The following is a 17,261-nucleotide window of genomic DNA, read 5'->3' on the forward strand; positions in this document are numbered from 1 at the left end:
TACACCACAATATAGCCTCCCCTTGCACTGCACACACAGTGACTTGTGTGTTGTGCAGGCCAAATCGCTAGCAGCAGAAGCAGTTTTTTTGTCTTCTTCCCTGCCTAACGCTCTCCCTACAGAATCAGCAGCAACCTCTCCCTATACTAAGATCGGCAGAAGTAAGATGGCGGTCGGCGTGCACGCCCTTTTATACCCCCTGTGACGCCCACCAAAGCAAGCCAATCACTTGCATGCCCTTCTGAAAGATGGTGGTGACCCGTGCCTAGGTTATCACGTTGCCCACAGTGTCCGTGGATCCTGATTGGCTGAAAAAGAGCGCAAAACAAACTTTTGAAACGCGACTTTGGCGCGTAAGTCGCCGACCTCGTGGCTGACCTCATCCTAGGGTCGGGTTTCGTTTCATGAAACCCGACTTTGCCAAAAGTCGGTGACTTTTGAATTTTTTCGACCCGTTTCGCTCAACTCTAGCCACTGTGTAAGGTGGTATAATATGCGGGAAGGGGCACCTGAGTTTCATCAGGGTCAGATTCTGGCTCAGTACACTGCGAGGACAATGTAGTGCTCTGAGTGAATGTACCAGCAGAAAAATCTAGCAGTGGCTGTGCATCAGTGCACTCCATGTCCGATTCATCTTGGACTGGGGAATTCACGATTTGACTTGATAACCAAGGCATGGTATGTGAAAAGAGCTCCATGGAGTAATCTGTTGTGTGGCCTGCCGCATCCTTCACTTTTGGTAGGGGTGAAGGACACAAGGAAAGGTGTTGTTCCTGACCAGGAGCCTCCACTGATGACTCAGTGCTTTTATTTTTTGAAACTTCAGAAGAGGAGGCGATAGAGCTGGAGACTGTGTCAGCAATGTAAGCCTAAACTTGTTCCTGAAGCACCGGCTTTAAAAGCGGTTTACCTACTCCCAGAAAAGGGAGCCTTCGAGGCCTTGGGGAGCCAGATGATGATGCAGGCTCAACACCTCCTGCCTTAGGTGCTTTTGCCACTACCAGCAGATGCACCACCACCACCATCAGTACCAGCTGGCAACCCCCACCCACTTCCACGGCCTCTTCCACCATACTTCCTCATTTTTGGGAAAATGTACCCAAAATACCACCAGCTATATGGTACTGTAAAACAAGGCACAAGGTGTATATAGTACTGGAGAGAATTTAAATCTCCCTAGAGATTTTAGGAGGCTGAACAATTATTTCAGGCCCACTATAGATTACACCTCAATTTAACAGGCTGAAATTGCCTAGTGTATAACAAGGTACAAGGTGTATCTAGTATTGGGGAGAATTTGAATCTCCTTAGAGATTTAAGGAGGCTGAACTATTATCTCAGGCCCACTATAGATTACACCTCAATTTAACAGGCTGAAATTGGCTGGTGTATGACAAGGTACAAGGTGTATATAGTATTGGGGAGAATTTGAATCTCCCTAGAGATTTTAGGAGGCTGACCTAATATCTCAGGCCCACTATAGATTACACCTCAATTTAACAGGCTGAAATTGGCTGGTGTATGACAAGGTACAAGGTGTACATAGTATTGGGGAGAATTTGAATCTCCCTAGAGATTTTAGGAGGCTGAACAATTATCTCAGGCCCACTATAGATTACACCTCAATTTAACAGGCTGAAATAGGCTGGTGTATGACAAGGTACAATGTGTATATAGTATTGGGGAGAATTTGAATCTCCTTAGAGATTTTAGGAGGCTGAACTACTATCTCAGGCCCACTATAGATTACACCTCAATTTAACAGGCTGAAATTGGCTGGTGTATGACAAGGTACAAGGTGTATATAGTATGGGGAGAATTTGAATCTCCCTAGAGATTTTAGGAGGCTGAACTATTTTCGCAGGCCCACTATAGATAACACCTCAGTTGAACAGGCTGAAATTGGCTGGTGTATGACAAGGTACAAGGTGTATCTAGTATCGGGGAGAATTTGAATCTCCCTAGAGATTTTAGGAGGCTGACAATGATGCTCTCTGTCCAAGTATGGCAGCAGGCAGCCTAATAAGCAGGACGGCTGCACACAAAAGTGTGGAAAAATGAACGCTTGGTAATTGTGCAGAAAAGAGGAAGAAAAGTATTTTTGTTTTTAAAAAAGCAGTTTTCACAGCAGTGTGCAAACAGCAATGCAGCTATCAGGGAGCCTTATAAGGCAGCCTAATAACCAACAGAGCTGATGCACAAAAATACATCCTCCCCTGTCACTGCACACAAACTGTTGTGTTGTACAATGAAAATCGCTACCAGCAGAAGCAGTTTTTTTTTTTTCTTCTTCCCTGCCTAGCGCTCTCCCTTATTCAGAATCAGCAGCAGCAACCTCTCCTTATGCTAAGATCGGCAGAAGTAAGATGGCGGTCGGCATGCACGCCCTTTTATAGCCCCTGTGACATCACACAAATCAAGCCAATCACTTGCATGCCCTTCTCAAAGATGGTGGTGACCGCTGCCCATGTCATCGCGATGCCCACAGTGTGCGTCCTCCATCATTGGCTGAAAAAGGGCGCTGGAAGCATCACTTGAAACGCGACTTTGGCGCTCTGGTCGCCGACCTCATGGCCGACCTCACGCTATGGTCGGGTTTCGTTTCATGAAACCCGACCTTAGCGAAAGTCAGCGACTTATGAATTTGACCGACCCGTTTCGCTCAACTCTAGCCCTAAGGTTTGTGCATCACTAAACAGCATGTCCTCCTGTCTCTCTTCAAGCATGCAGGTTGAGAGGACACACTCAAGAAATGATGTTGTAATGAGCACCTCCAAGTGTCCTAATTTGGGATCACTTAGTGTGACAGGACTTAACATGGTGGGAGGAGAGAGGATCAGGGTGAGGATCAAGTGATCCACACTTAACACAAGGCTTCCCTTAATGCATGCCTTATGCATTTTGTAATTGCCAGGTCTCTTGAAACCAAGTTTATTTGTAATCAAAGAAAAAAATGTGTTACCTGCAGCAATCAAAGTGTTTTTTTGGAGTTTACTCAACCGTAATGTAATAGAAAGAATGCAAAAGTGTATGGATCACAATCAAATTCAATCCAGAAAAATGTTTCAATGCTTTTTCTCAGTTTTAAAGATAACTGAAATGTTCACAGAATACGTAAAACTGTACGGTTGAGAAATAGAATCCTAAAAAAAATGTAAAAGCTTTTTAGCAGTTTTACAGATCCCAGAAATGTTCACAGACCACGTAACACTGTACATCTGAGAAATAAAAGCCTACAAAAATTTTAAAAGCTTTTTAGCAGTTTTACAGATCACAGAAATGTACTCCACACTATGGTATAGTGTATGACTGAGAAATACAGGCCAGGAAAATGTTTCAACAATTTTTAGGTGGGTGATACAACACAAAAAAGGATCTCAAAGCACGTAATGCTTTATGGAACAAAATATATTACATTTTTTATGCCCGTGCAAAAAAAATTCATCTATATATTCATCAAAGGACTGCACAGGCCATATTCCTGTCTACAGACTGGATTCTGTCACTATCCCTGCTCCTGCAACACCCTCTCCCTCCCTAGGCAAAATGCAGATTGTATGTGCTAAAACTGATTAGCCCTTACAATGGCTCTTGGTATGATGGCTCAGCTTCAGCCCTAGTATTAACAGTACAGGCCTTTGATTTATTATACTGTGCACACAGGCCTAGACAAGCATGCTTTCCCTCCAATATGTACTATCAAAGAGCTATGCAATGGCATTAATCTGCCGAGCTGGGTGCCACCTGTCCTTTTATAATCCCTGATGATTGATGATGTCAGATGACCAGCCAATCACAGTAATGCCACAACCAAGATGGCTACGTCATTAGAGAGACTCACTGGCAATCCCCGCATGCTTATTGGCTGCATAACAGGCACCAAAGATGTAGGGTGGGGATTAGAGTTTTACATCGAGCACCGCTCATTTCTCACCAAGTAAAGAGCACATCCGAACACCATGATACTCGAGTGATAACAGAGCATCACCCATCACATTTGCTTATCAATATCATTAATAATGGAAGATACAAATATCAGGCAAATTAACATTTTGGAAATCAAAATTGAAATGCTTTAAACACTCTACCAATTTTAGATCTTCAGTGCTAGGTGTGAAGCCTGAAAGCATGGTGATTTCAATCAGGGTCATGGTTGCAGGTAAATCACTATGGTACCTGTGTTAGGAAAATAAAAATTATTGGTCTAAACTGATTACAAAAAAAAACATGTAGTGATTAAATCTGGTAATTAATATATCAGATCAGTACCATGCATTATTTCTTGTGGAAATAATACCTAAAACCTATTAGGTGATTCATACCCAAACAGTGGGCAGCGTGAATTGCAGCCTGGTGGCACGATCGCAGTCAGGTATATTATTCTCTGAAGCGCTCCAGCATTTCAGAAAAAATGTTCTCTAAATATCCAGTCAGGGACCATAGCCGGAAACCAGACTAATCTGGTGCTGCTCTTGGCTGCTCCTGCGGGTTAATGTCACTTCAGCACGTGTACATAGAGAGAACCATGGCAATCACCTGAAGTAGCGGTGGGAAGAGCCTACCTGGGGCAGAGCTGTACTATTCTCCTCTATGGCTATTGTCCTCGGCCGGATCTGCATAGAATATTTTCTCTGAAACGCTGGAGTAATTTAGAGAAAAACATACCTGGCTGCAATCACACAGGCAGGCTCTGACTCATGCGTCACAAAGCGACTGACTGGTTCCCATTCAAGGCTCATGTCAATAGTATATTTGCGACAAAAATGACTTGCAAAAATCATTCTTGCACCTTAGAGCAAGATCTTATGCATAACTTATTGCAATAGCATTAATTACGGTAATGCAGCACTCCAGGTTTTTTGTTCCTATATAGTTGAGCCTAGACTATTATCAAGCAATAATGTAGAGTTTCTATGTACAGTATACTTGTTTTAGTTGATATGACATTTCTAGGTCGTTAGTCATCTTAATGCTTCCTCCCTTTTCATATGATTCCTCAATACAGGGTACATTTCACATGAGGCCGAATACAAAATGAAAGCTGTGCTGTGACTGGGTAGTTTTTCTTTTATATATCTCATATCTCCCCTAATATCTTTAGCTATATGGGGACATGTAGAGGATGAGGGAAGGCTAAGAGGGATTTGATAGGTGATAATGATGTTAGAGACTGACTTCCTGTCCACATAGGAAAGTATGTACGGGATTGGTAGTCTCTTGCCTCAGCTGCCCATTATGAAGCGTATGGATGGATACAACATAGCTGGGGTGGAAAAAGTTACACAGCTAGAATATTACTGGTGAGTTCTCTCTAAACTTTGCTGGAGTGCTACTTTAATTGTTGGTACAATAATAATTGGGATTTGCAAAATATGAATAATACCTTGTTTTCAGGAGGAGAATGTATGTATCAGCTTTTGTTTCTGTTGTGGGAAAGTATTAGATAAGTGTAATCAAACACGAAAATATAAAAGAGAAAAATAGTATAAAAACATGTTTAGCTTGTACAGTTATATCTATTGCTCAAAAAAATAAAGGGAACATGTAAACAACACAATGTAACTCCAAGTCAATCACACTTCTGTGAAATCAACCTGTCCAGTTATGAAGCAACACTGATTGTAAATCAATTTCGCCTGCTGTTGTGCAAATGGAACAGACAACAGGTAGAAATGATAGGCAATTAGCAAGACAACCACTGGCAAGAAGTGGTTCTTCAGGTGGTAACTACAGACCACTACTCTGTTCTCATCCTTTTTGGCTGTTGTTTTGGTCACTTTTGCAATTTGTCATTGCTCTCACCCCCAGAGGTACAATAGCATGAGGCGGTGTCTACAGTACAACCCACAGAAGTTGCTCAGGTAGTGCAGCTCATCCAGGATGGCACATCAATGAGAGCTGTGGCAAGACAGTGTCCAGAACATGAAGCAGAAACTGTACCAGGAGACAGGCCAGTACACCAGGAGACGTGGAGGGGCCATAGGATGGCAACAACCCAGCAGCAGGACCGCTACCTCCTCCTTTGTGCAAGGAGGAACAGGAGGAGCAGTGCCAGAGCTTTGCAAAATGACCTCAAGTAGGCCACTAACATCCATGTTTCTGCTCAAACTGTCAGAAACAGACTCCACGAGGGAGGTATGAGGGCCTGACTTCCACAAGTGGGTGTTGTGCTTACAACCCTACTCTGTGCCTGGTGATTGGCATTTGCCAGGAAACACCAAGATTGGCAGATTCAACATTGGCGCCCTGTGCTCTTCACAGATGAGTATGTTCACACTGAGCACATGTAACAGACGTGACTGAGTTTGGAGATGCTGTGGAGAACGTTCTACTGCCTTCAACATCCTCCAGTATGATTGGTTTGGCAATGGGTCAGTAAAGGTGTTGAGAGGCCTTTCTTTGGAGGGCGTAACAGCCCTCCATGTGCTAGCCAGAGATACCTTGACTGCCATTAGACCCATAATGAGACCATATGCAGATACAGTGGGCCATACGTTCCTTCTAATGCATGCCAATGCTAGGCCACATGTGGCTGAAGTGTGTCAGCAGTTCCTGCATGATGAATGCACTGATGCTATGGACTGGCCTGCCCTTTCCCCAGACCTGAATCCAATCGAGCACATCTGGGACATCATGTCTCGTTCCATCACTAACGCCAAGCTGCACAACAGACTGTCCAGATTCCTCAGGAGAACTTCCAGTGCCTTATCAGGAGCATGCGCAGGCATTGTAAGGAGGTCATACGGGCATGTGGAGGTCACACACACTACTGAGCATCATTTCTTTGCCTTGAGGCATTTCCATTAAAGTTTTTACCAACCTGTAATTTGATTTTCCACTTTGATTTTAAGTATCTTTCCAAATCCAGACCTCTATGGCATATTAATATTTTGATTTACATTGATAATTTTTAAGTTTTATTTTGCTCAATGCATATCACTCTATGTAATGAATAAAGATTTGGAACTGGAATATTTCATCCAGTGATACCTAGGATGTGGTATTTTATTGTTCCCGTTATTTTTTTGAGCAGTGTATATGGATATATATAGTGTGTATATAAAGTTGTGGCCAAAAGTATTGACACCCCTGCAATTTTGTCAGATAATACTCAGTTTCTTCCTGAAAATGATTGCAATCACAAATTCTTTGGTATTATTATCTTCATTTAATTTGTCTTAAATGAAAAAACACAAAAGAGAATGAAGCAAAAAGCAAAACATTAATCATTTCACACAAAACTCCAAAAATGGGCCAGACAAAAGTATTGGCACCCTCAGCCTAATACTTTGTTGCACAATCTTTAGCCAAAATAACTGCGACCAACCGCTTCCTGTAACCATAAATGAGTTAATTACAATGCTCTGCTGGAATTTTAGACCATTCTTCTTTGGAAAACTGCTCCAGGTCACTGATATTTGAAGGGTGCCTTCTCCAAACTGCCATTTTAGATCTCTCCACAGGTGTTCTATGGGATTCAGGTCTGGACTCATTGCTGGCCACCTTAGAAGTCTCCAGTGCTTTCTCTCAAACCATTTTCTAGTGCTTTTTGAAGTGTGTTTTGGGTAATTGTCATGCTGGAAGACCCATGACCTCTGAGGGAGAACCAGCTTTCTCACACTGGGCCCTACATTATGCTGCAAAATTTGTTGGTAGTCTTCAGACTTCATAATGCCATGCACACGATCAAGCAGTCCAGTGCCAGAGGCAGCAAAGCAACCCCAAAACATCAGGGAACCTCTGCCATGTTTGACTGTATGGAATGTGTTTTTTTCTTTGAATGCCTCTTTTTTTCTCCTGTAAACTCTATGTTGATGCCTTTGCCCAAAAAGCTCTACTTTTGTCTCATCTAACCAGAGAACATTCTTCCAAAATGTTTTAGGCTTTTTCAGGTAAGTTTTGGCAAACTCCAGCCTGGCTTTTTTATGTCTCAGGGTAAGAAGTGGGGTCTTCCTGGGTCTCCTACCATACAGTCCTTTTCATTCAGACGCCGACGGATAGTACGGGTTGACACTGTTGTACCCTCGGACTGCAGGGCAGCTTGAACTTGTTTGGATGTTAGTCGAGGTTCTTTATCCAACATCCGCACAATCTTGCGTTGAAATATCTTGTCAATTTTTCTTTTCCGTCCACATCTAGGGAGGTTAGCCACAGTGCCATGGGCTTTAAACTTCTTGATGCACTGCGCAAGGTAGACACAGGAACATTCAAGTCTTTGGAGATGGACTTGTAGCCTTGAGATTGCTCATGCTTCCTCACAATTTGGTTTCTCAAGTCCTCAGACAGTTCTTTGGTCTTCTTTCTTTTCTCCTTGCTCAATGTGGTACACACAAGGACACAGGACAGAGGTTGAGTCAACTTTAATACATGTCAACTGGCTGCAAGTGTGATTTAGTTATTGCCAACACCTGTTAGGTGCCACAGGTAAGTTACAGGTGCTGTTAATTACACAAATTAGAGAAGCATCACATGATTTTTCGAACAGTGCCAATACTTTTGTCCACCCTCTTTTTTATGTTTGGTGTGGAATTATATCCAATTTGGCTTTAGGACAATTGTTTTTGTGTTTTTTCATTTAAGACAAATTAAATGAAGATAATAATAGCAAAGAATTTGTGTTTGCAATCATTTTCTGGAAGAAACTGAGTATTATCTGACAAAATTGCAGGGGTGTCAATACTTTTGGCCACAACTGTGTGTGTGTGTATATATATATATATATATATATATATACACACATACACAAACACACATATATATATATATATATATATATATATATATATACACACACACACACATACATACATACATACATACATACACACACACACAGTATATGCTCTAGATAAAAAGTTCGGTGCTGAATTCAAACTTCTGCTTAATGAACATTTGACAGGCTTGTAGTTATGCCTAATTCTCCTGACTAGCTCTTATAATGTAGCAGAACACTAGTCAGAATATTGTACAATGCATGGTAAAAAAAAATACCATAAAGAAAACTGTCTTCAAAAGAGACTTTTTAAAGGTAGTGGCCCTCATCCCACATTTGGGACCACAAATATGCTACCCACAAGGGCCATATTTAGGCAGTGTGTTGGAGAACATAATACAGACTACTCTGGTCTTCTACATCTATAGTAGTGTGCTGAGTGCTATTGTAGATATTAACCCAGGCTAACATGAACGGTATTTCACTATTGACTTTATGGGAAAGTTAGTACCCCAGAGCTTACCGTGTGATGTCACCTTTGCCTCCAATGAAAATCCATTGCATTTGTTTTCTGCATTCAGTAAAGCTTGGTAAACTGTCATTACCTAAAAATCAAGCACAAATACTAGTTTCTAAATATAAAAATTGACCCATCGGTTTTGTAAAATGATCTTCTTTTTTACTTAATAACAGATGTATTTTCTCTCCTGTGACATCCCTACCCTCATCATGGGCAATTTCAACATCCTCAATTGCTCTTCCCCTCTCCCCATCTGCTACTCACCTTTTATCTCTAACCTCCTCGTTTCATCTTTTGCAGCTTACTAATTCTCCAACGCATGAAGACGGAAACTCCCTCGACTTGGTCTTCTCTTGGCTTTGTGCAGTGGATGATTTTGCAAACTCCCCTCTCCCGCTCTCTGACCACAACCTTATTTCATTCTCTATCAAGAACTGCCAGGCCACTCAGGTCCCCCCCACTGTCCAGACTTGTAGAAACATACAGGCCATTAACACCCAGAAACTTATGAAGAACTTGCAGTCTTCATTGGCCCCTATCTCCTCCCTCTCATGTCCTGATTCTGCATTGAAGCATTACAATGAAACACTTCAAAGTGCCCTGGATGAATTTGCACCTCCTAAACATAGAACACCACAACACAGACAGCGACAACCCTGGCACACCCTGCAAACACGTTTCCGGCAGCAGTGCTCCAGGTGCGCCGAACGTCTGTGGAGAAAATCCAATCTACACGAAGATTTCATCCATTATAAATTTATGCTTAGAACATACAACACTGCCCTTCACCTCTCAAAACAAACCTATTTCAACACCTTCATCACCTCACTGTCCAATAACCCGAAACGTCTCTTTGACACTTTTCATTCTCTACTCAACCCAAGAGTACAGGCCCCAACCACGGAGCTTCAAACTGAAGATCTGGCCAATTATTTCAAAGAAAAAATTGACCAGATCCGACAGGAAATTATCTTCCAATCACCTCATACCATGCACTGTCCTCCCTCCCCCACTGCATCTAACTCACTCTCTGATTTTGAACCAGTCACAGAAGAAGTAAGCAGGCTCATTGCATCTTCTCGCCCAACCACTTGCACCAGTGACCCATTTCCGTCACATCTCCTCCAGTCCCTTTCCCCTGCTGTCACCACTCACCTAACTAAAATATTTAACCTCTCTCTCCTCTCTCTCTTCTGGTATCTTTCCCTCCTCATTTAAGCATGCCATCATACATCCACTACTTAAAAAACCATCCCTCGACCAAAACTGTGCCTCTAACTATAGACCTGTCTCTAATCTTCCCTTCATCTCTAAACTCCTGGAATGCCTGGTCCACTCCCGTCTTATCCGCTATCTCTTTGATAACTCTCTTCTCGACCCTCTCCAATCCGGTTTCGGCTCTTTACACTCTACTGAAACTGCCCTCACTAAGGTGGAAGTCTTCAAACAGAGGCTGGACAGACATCTGACTGGGAAGATTTAGCGAGTCCTGCTTTGAGCAGGGGGTTGGACCAGATGGCCCAGGAGGTCCCTTCCAACTCTACTATTCTATGACTCTAAAGTCTCTAATGATCTACCAACAGCTAAATCAAATGGTCATTACTCCATGCTAATTCTCTTGGACCTCTCTGCAGCATTCGAAACTGTGGATCATCAGCTCCTCCTCACTATGCTCCGTTCCATTGGCCTCAAGTACACCGTTCTCTCCTGGTCCTCCTCCTATCTCTCTGACCGCTCCTTTACTGTATCTTTTGCTGGTTCCTCCTCCTCTCATCTTCCCCTTACTGTTGGGGTTCCTCAAGGATCAGTCCTAGGCCCCCTCCTCTTCTTTTTGTATACTGCCCGTATTGGTCAAACAATCAGTAGATTTAGTTTCCAGTACCATCTCTATGCTGATGACACCCAATTATACGCTTCTTCTCCTGACATCACGCCTGCCTTTCTAGAAAACACCAGCGATTGTCTAAACGCTGTGACTAACTTCATGTCCTCCCTATATCTGAAACTGAACCTGTCAAAGACTGACCTCCTTGTGTTTCCTCCCGCTACTAATGTACCTATACCCGACATTACCATTTCCGTGTGTGGTTCCACTATTACTCCCCAGCAACATGCCTGCTGTCTTGGGGTCATACTTGACTCTGAGCTTTCCTTTGCCCCCCACATCCAATCACTGGCTCGCTCTTGTTATCTGCACCTCAAAAACATTTCTAGAATTCGACCTTTTCTTACTTTTGACTCTGCAAAAACTCTTACTGTTTCTCTTATTCATTCTTGTCTGAACTATTGTAACTCTCTTCTAATCGGTCTCCCTCTCACCAAACTCTCCCCCCTCCAATCTGTCTTGAATGCTGCAGCCAGGATCATATTCCACACCAATCATTACACTGATGCCTCTACCTTGTGCCAGTCATTACACTGGCTACCCATCCACTCCAGAATCCAGTACAAACTTATTACCCTCACCCACAAAGCTCTCCATGGCTCAGCACCACCCTACATCTCCTCCCTTGTTTCAGTCTACCACACTACCCGCTCCCTCCGTTCTGCTGATGACTGGAGGTTAGCATCCTCAATAATCAGAACCTCCCACTCTCGTCTCCAAGACTATACACGTGCGGCGCCAATTCTTTCGAATGCACTTCCCAGGTCAATACGATTAGTCCCCAATCCCTACAATTTTAAGCGTGCCCTGAAAACGCATTTATTCAGACTGGCCTACCACTTCAACACATTAACCTAATCTATCCCTGTGTGGCACAGTCAAAAGTTTTACCATAACCAGGTTCCCTGCATCATGTTCCCACATACTTTATGCATCTATTAGCCCTCTGTGTCTGTACTGTTACACATTTAACATTATGGCTGGTCCATACAATCAGGGCAATTGTTACCACCTACCTTTCGGGTCTACCTTTTTCCTCATAGATTGTAAGCTTGCGAGCACAGCCCTCATTCCTCTTGGTATCTGTTATGAGCTATGTGATTATTGTTATGCTGTAAAGTCTATCATTTGTACAAGTCCCCTCTGAAATGTAAAGTGCTGCGGAATATGTTGGCGCTATAGAAATAAATTTTTTATTAGATGTAACATGCAAAGTCACATTGTGATGGGAAATAGCCAATGTCCATGCTCTTTTAGAATGTAGCAGCAAACTCCTTCAGATGATACAGTGATAAAGTCCTTTGCCTGTCATGAGCCCCTTCCTGGTATAATATCCCCCATCTTGGGCCCCTTCCTAGTATAATGTCCCCGTTCTGGGTCCCTTCCTGGTATAATGTCCCCCATCCTGGTCCCTTTCTTAGCATAATATCTCCCATCCTTGGCCTCTTACTGTGGTAATGTCTTGCATCCTTGGCACCTTCCTGGGATAATGTCTCCCATCTTGAGCTTTTTTGTGGGATAATGTCTCCCATCCTGGGCCTCTTCAAGCAATAATCCAAGTTTCTTTGCTCCAACACGTTTCTCTATTTTTTTTCTTCTCCAAAACGTTTAAATAAATTTTCTTACCTTTCTCCGCTCCCATGAACAGTGGCATCCTCTTCTACAGCCAGCGCAGGATCCGGTAGCTGATTTCAGCTTTCCTGCCATGGTGCATGATGTTACTACCTTGCGCTGGCCATAATAGGTACAACAACATCAGCCTCAGCTGCTGATTGGCTGTCTGTATTGCAGTGCAGGGAACTGGCAGGCCCCCTACACCTCTGGGCCATGGAGCGGCTGCACGGACTGCACTGGCGGCATGTCTGCCCCTGCTTATGACAAGCTACTAATGCATATATCGCACTGCCCTCCCTCACACCATCCCTGACAGCAGGAATATATGTCTTTGTGTAGTGATTTATTTTTTTAGTAACAGTCTTGTCATCTGCTGAGGTTCCCTGTTACTCGCTATGACCAGAGTGAGTCCCTGTAGTTGTAAAAACATAGCAACATAGATTAGGGGCTCACTGAGATGTGTTCACCCTACCTGTGCTGAGAAGTTTCAAATATACATATCACTTTTCATTTTAATATGTGGAGTAATATGGTAGTTGCACAAGTAAAATAAATGTAACTTACCGTTATGGTACCTTTTCCAGTTCCTCTCACCTCAATATTAAAATTTTTATTTGCTGAAATCTGAGGGAAGTTAAACAGCGTTTAGAAATGACAATAAGATTTCATTTTGCAAATATTGTCAAAGATCTCTGAAATATACATAATACACATAAGCCTGCAGACGTCATCATACATTTCACCCAAAGGAAAGAGTTAATGTGTGGTATTGTGCCAAAATCACATTTCACAATAAAGGTTAATTATACATTCATTATCGAGTGCATGACACCAATGCAGAAGTATTCATAGTATGGGATTATATTTGTAAATTTTAATTTTTCTTTCTTTCACATTATATTTTTATCATTTTCAACCTTCATTTTTCAGTTGGACATGATCTCAGAAGTCATAACTAATTTGTGCTATCGCTACTTTTACATTCTAGTTTTAATGTCATTTTGTCATAACTTTTTCAGTTTTCAGGGGGTCTTAGCATTTGCCAAAAACAATAATAATATGTATAATTTCTGAGAGTACATTAGATATATAAGAAAAGCTTCACCCCTTACCTTACTTGTTCTTTCCAAGTACATATTAGCATTTTGGATATTATATTTAATTGGTCTTTCTTTTCCTTCTACAACAAGCTGGACATCTAAATTGACAGCTTCGGGAGCACTGGTATCCATTTGGTATTGTGCCAGGGCTTGAAGAGCAATTACAGTAGCCTAAAATGTAAAACTTGAATTTGTGTATGAAATAAAACATGGCATAAATTTTGTGGCCCTCTCTTAGAAAGTAAAACTAACTAAAGGGGTTGTTTAGCCTGAGAAAAAGTTGTTTAATGTGTTTCAAGCGAATATAGCTGAAACGTCCAATTAAGAAAGGAATAAAAAGAGTTATGATGAAGATATTCATTAAAATGATGCATGCAGTTTCAAAGAGGTTTTTATTTTACCAAATGCTGTGGCCGACATCCCATCACTGCCCCTCTTTATGAGAACTGCTCTGTACAAACTCGCTATAAGGTCCAGTACATATCAACTTCCACCTGCCCTCACCTATAACTGAGGAACAGGGTTGCTAGTGTTCTACTCACTATGAAGGTGTGTTACTATGTTCGTTACATTTAGATTTGACCTTGTCTGTAATTTGTTGCCTCCCTTCACCTATATGGGTGCTAGCAGAGGCAGACCATCCATTGGTACTACCCGTGCAGCTAGACAGGGGCCCAAGAGGTAAGGAATTACCTACTAAATTGTGCATTATAAAGAGCTGGTGACCTGCAAAGGACCCGTATGTTGCTCTTGACCAAGGGCCCTATCGTGTTTTTGTCCGCCTCTGTGTGTTAGCATATAGACTGCACCACAACTATACAATTATAGGAATTCCCTGCGTTAAAATGTAAAAATCCATTAGAATTCCACCTTCTAATTTTTACAAATCAAATAGTGACATACACAAAGGGTTCATCACTTGTCCCAAGGTAAGTTTGGGACTATGCTGAAACATTTTTTGGAACACTATAAACTAAGTTAAAAAAAAGCGAGTAAATTAATATTTGTTGTATTGCACTACCTGTGTTGACTTGTATCCACCGCCAAAATCTCTTTGTTTCACCAGCCAGTCTGCAATTTTATGGGCTTCTTCAAATTTTCTAAGTTTTAGCTTTTGAAGAAGGGCATAGCCGGTGGCCTCCACAGTAAATAAAGAATTAACTGAATTCTCAACTGGCCAGTGGGTCCCATCTTCAAAAAGAGAAAGATCATCAATCACAGCAGCACACAGAAATGCAGAAAAGGAGCAAAAAGCAAAGATAAATTACCGTCATCATTTTAAATATTGCTCAAATGTATACACTGATGGATTGAAACGTAAGACGATATTTGCCCAACAGAGTATTAAAATAGAAACACAAAATCGACAAAAAACTGCTTACCTTCACTTGCAAAAAAATCAATATTATCTTTGTGTTCAGTGTTTCCTGCTAAAGAAAGGGCATAAGAGGTTATAACAGCACTATATGTATGTTGTAAATTTGGAAGTTCGGCTGCCAGATATTTTTCAGCTTTTTTTACAGCCTCTTTAATTTCCTAGAAAACAAATCAAAAACATTTTGTGTATTAAAAAAAGCAACCAATAATTATTCATTCTACCATCTTAGGGGATATTTTAGGGGATAATAAGAGGATCTGTCAGCACGCCTGGCATGTCTGTTCTAATAAATAAATGTATTTTGCCTGAAGTAATAGCTCTGGATCATCTTTTCTGAAAACTGCATATAGTGATGTTTCTCTTTTATTTCTTCTTGAATTTTATTAATAAATTGATAACTGGCTGCGACCATTAGCGACTTGTCTCTTCACAATCTGACACTGTCCAATCACTGCTGACCATGTCAGACTATGTAGAGACACACACATTTGGCAATGAGAATAATAACACTATAAAGTCACATTTTGCACAGGTGGGTGAATGAGGCTGGATTCACATGTCCATTATGTAAAGTCCACAATAGCCAACCTGACCTTGGGTCTCCTACAGTGAGGCAGTGAGTTCAGGTCAGAAAACTCCAGCCTGGTATTGTGGACCGTGCATGGGCAATATATTATAGATGTACGAATCCAGCCTTAGACAGACTATCAGGCGTATGCTCCATGGTTAGAAGGTATACAACTGACACTGGCCATAGTCAGGATGGAAGAAAAGGCATCTATCCACTATAGGAACCCATTGTAATAAACACATACTGATTGGTATAGATTTTTCTGTGAAGAATATTGGAGATATAATTTCATGCCAATCATTTATATCCTATTTGGCCTAGGATTATAAACCCTTTTGCCTTTATCCACCAGGGACTCAACAGGAAGTCCAATATTCTCCAAGCCTCAAGGAGAAAGCTTGCAGCTAGCTCAACTCTCAAAAGGCTGTGACAGATCTCATACCTTGAACCAGCTCAGAGCAGGACAAACGCTTGCTTGCAATAGAGACTCAAGCTGAAGTTGGCAAAAAAGATTGTAGAAACATGATTTCATAAGGAGTTATGGAGATACTATATGTCCTAGCCGTACATCGTGTATATTTTCGAGATCTCCAGAACATGACGAACACGTTCCAAGAGCTCAATCCGTTCTGGCACCCCAGGGAGCGGAAATACGTAGAATGGCTAATAGGAACCAGATAGCCAAGATGTGTTTAGTCTCAGTGCATAACAGGGGCCCAGCTAGATCCGATGGTGCAAATCAGTCTCCCTAGGACCGTCTATTAAGGAGTTATAACTCATCTTAAGTTTTGGAGTTTTTATCTGCGAGAGGCAAGGTGAGGGGATTTAGGTTCAACCCAGTGGGCAGAAGGCGAGTGTCCCAAAGGTTGATAAAGGCTAGTGTAAGGTCATGTGGTCTCTATCTCTGTTATGCATGCGGTCCACTTCAAAAGGGGAGATTCAGTCGAGTAAGATACTTGGAAGGACCTAGGAGCCAGCTGGCAAATTCATCACTCCCTTTATAAAGGAAAACGCAGTATGATGTATCTTCCTATAAAGTTAATTAAATGCTATGCAGGCACATACTATACCGGTCAGAAAAAAAAGTCAAAAGAGCACACTTTTGGTTCTCTGTTATGGGGGGTCTATGGGAACATAAAAAAAAAAACTCCGAACGTACATAGACCTCCTAAATGAGACTGTTCACAGTTCAATCAATAAAGTCAACTCTTAGATAGGTTTTCAAGAGTTATTTGATGTCACAACAAACATTTAAGCTAAACCTGACACCACTACATCATGTCTGTTTCAACAAATATATGTATTCTAAAGTGTCTTTTTTTATAACGCTGTATCGTGATGTTCATTTGTCTGTTATCATACAAATTTATGAGTAAATTAACAACTGGGTATCACCATCCCTCTTGTCAAAGGAGCATAACTCCACGCAGACTGGTGCAAGCAACAATGATTCAGTTTCAGAATGTGCAAGGAAACACCA

General features: G+C 41.7%; 1 protein-coding gene across 2 annotated transcripts in view; it reads right to left on the reverse strand.

Annotated features, from left to right (window-relative positions):
- The window catches only part of LOC141100922 (venom factor-like), a 481,958-nt gene that overhangs the window by 116,624 nt on the left and 348,073 nt on the right, over positions 1-17,261 (reverse strand). For both annotated transcript variants that reach the window (XM_073589703.1, XM_073589701.1), the window contains exons 28-34: positions 15,215-15,368; positions 14,854-15,023; positions 13,845-14,003; positions 13,297-13,356; positions 9,237-9,318; positions 5,384-5,423; positions 4,089-4,176 (exon numbers count right to left, since the gene is read on the reverse strand). In XM_073589703.1, coding sequence (XP_073445804.1) covers positions 4,089-4,176; positions 5,384-5,423; positions 9,237-9,318; positions 13,297-13,356; positions 13,845-14,003; positions 14,854-15,023; positions 15,215-15,368 — 753 coding nt within the window. The remainder of the gene's footprint in view (positions 1-4,088; positions 4,177-5,383; positions 5,424-9,236; positions 9,319-13,296; positions 13,357-13,844; positions 14,004-14,853; positions 15,024-15,214; positions 15,369-17,261) is intronic.

The sequence above is a fragment of the Dendrobates tinctorius genome, unplaced genomic scaffold (genome assembly GCF_039654945.1).
Source record: "Dendrobates tinctorius isolate UK_male_01 unplaced genomic scaffold, ASM3965494v1 ptg000011l, whole genome shotgun sequence".
In the NCBI taxonomy this organism is placed as follows: Eukaryota; Metazoa; Chordata; class Amphibia; order Anura; family Dendrobatidae; genus Dendrobates; species Dendrobates tinctorius.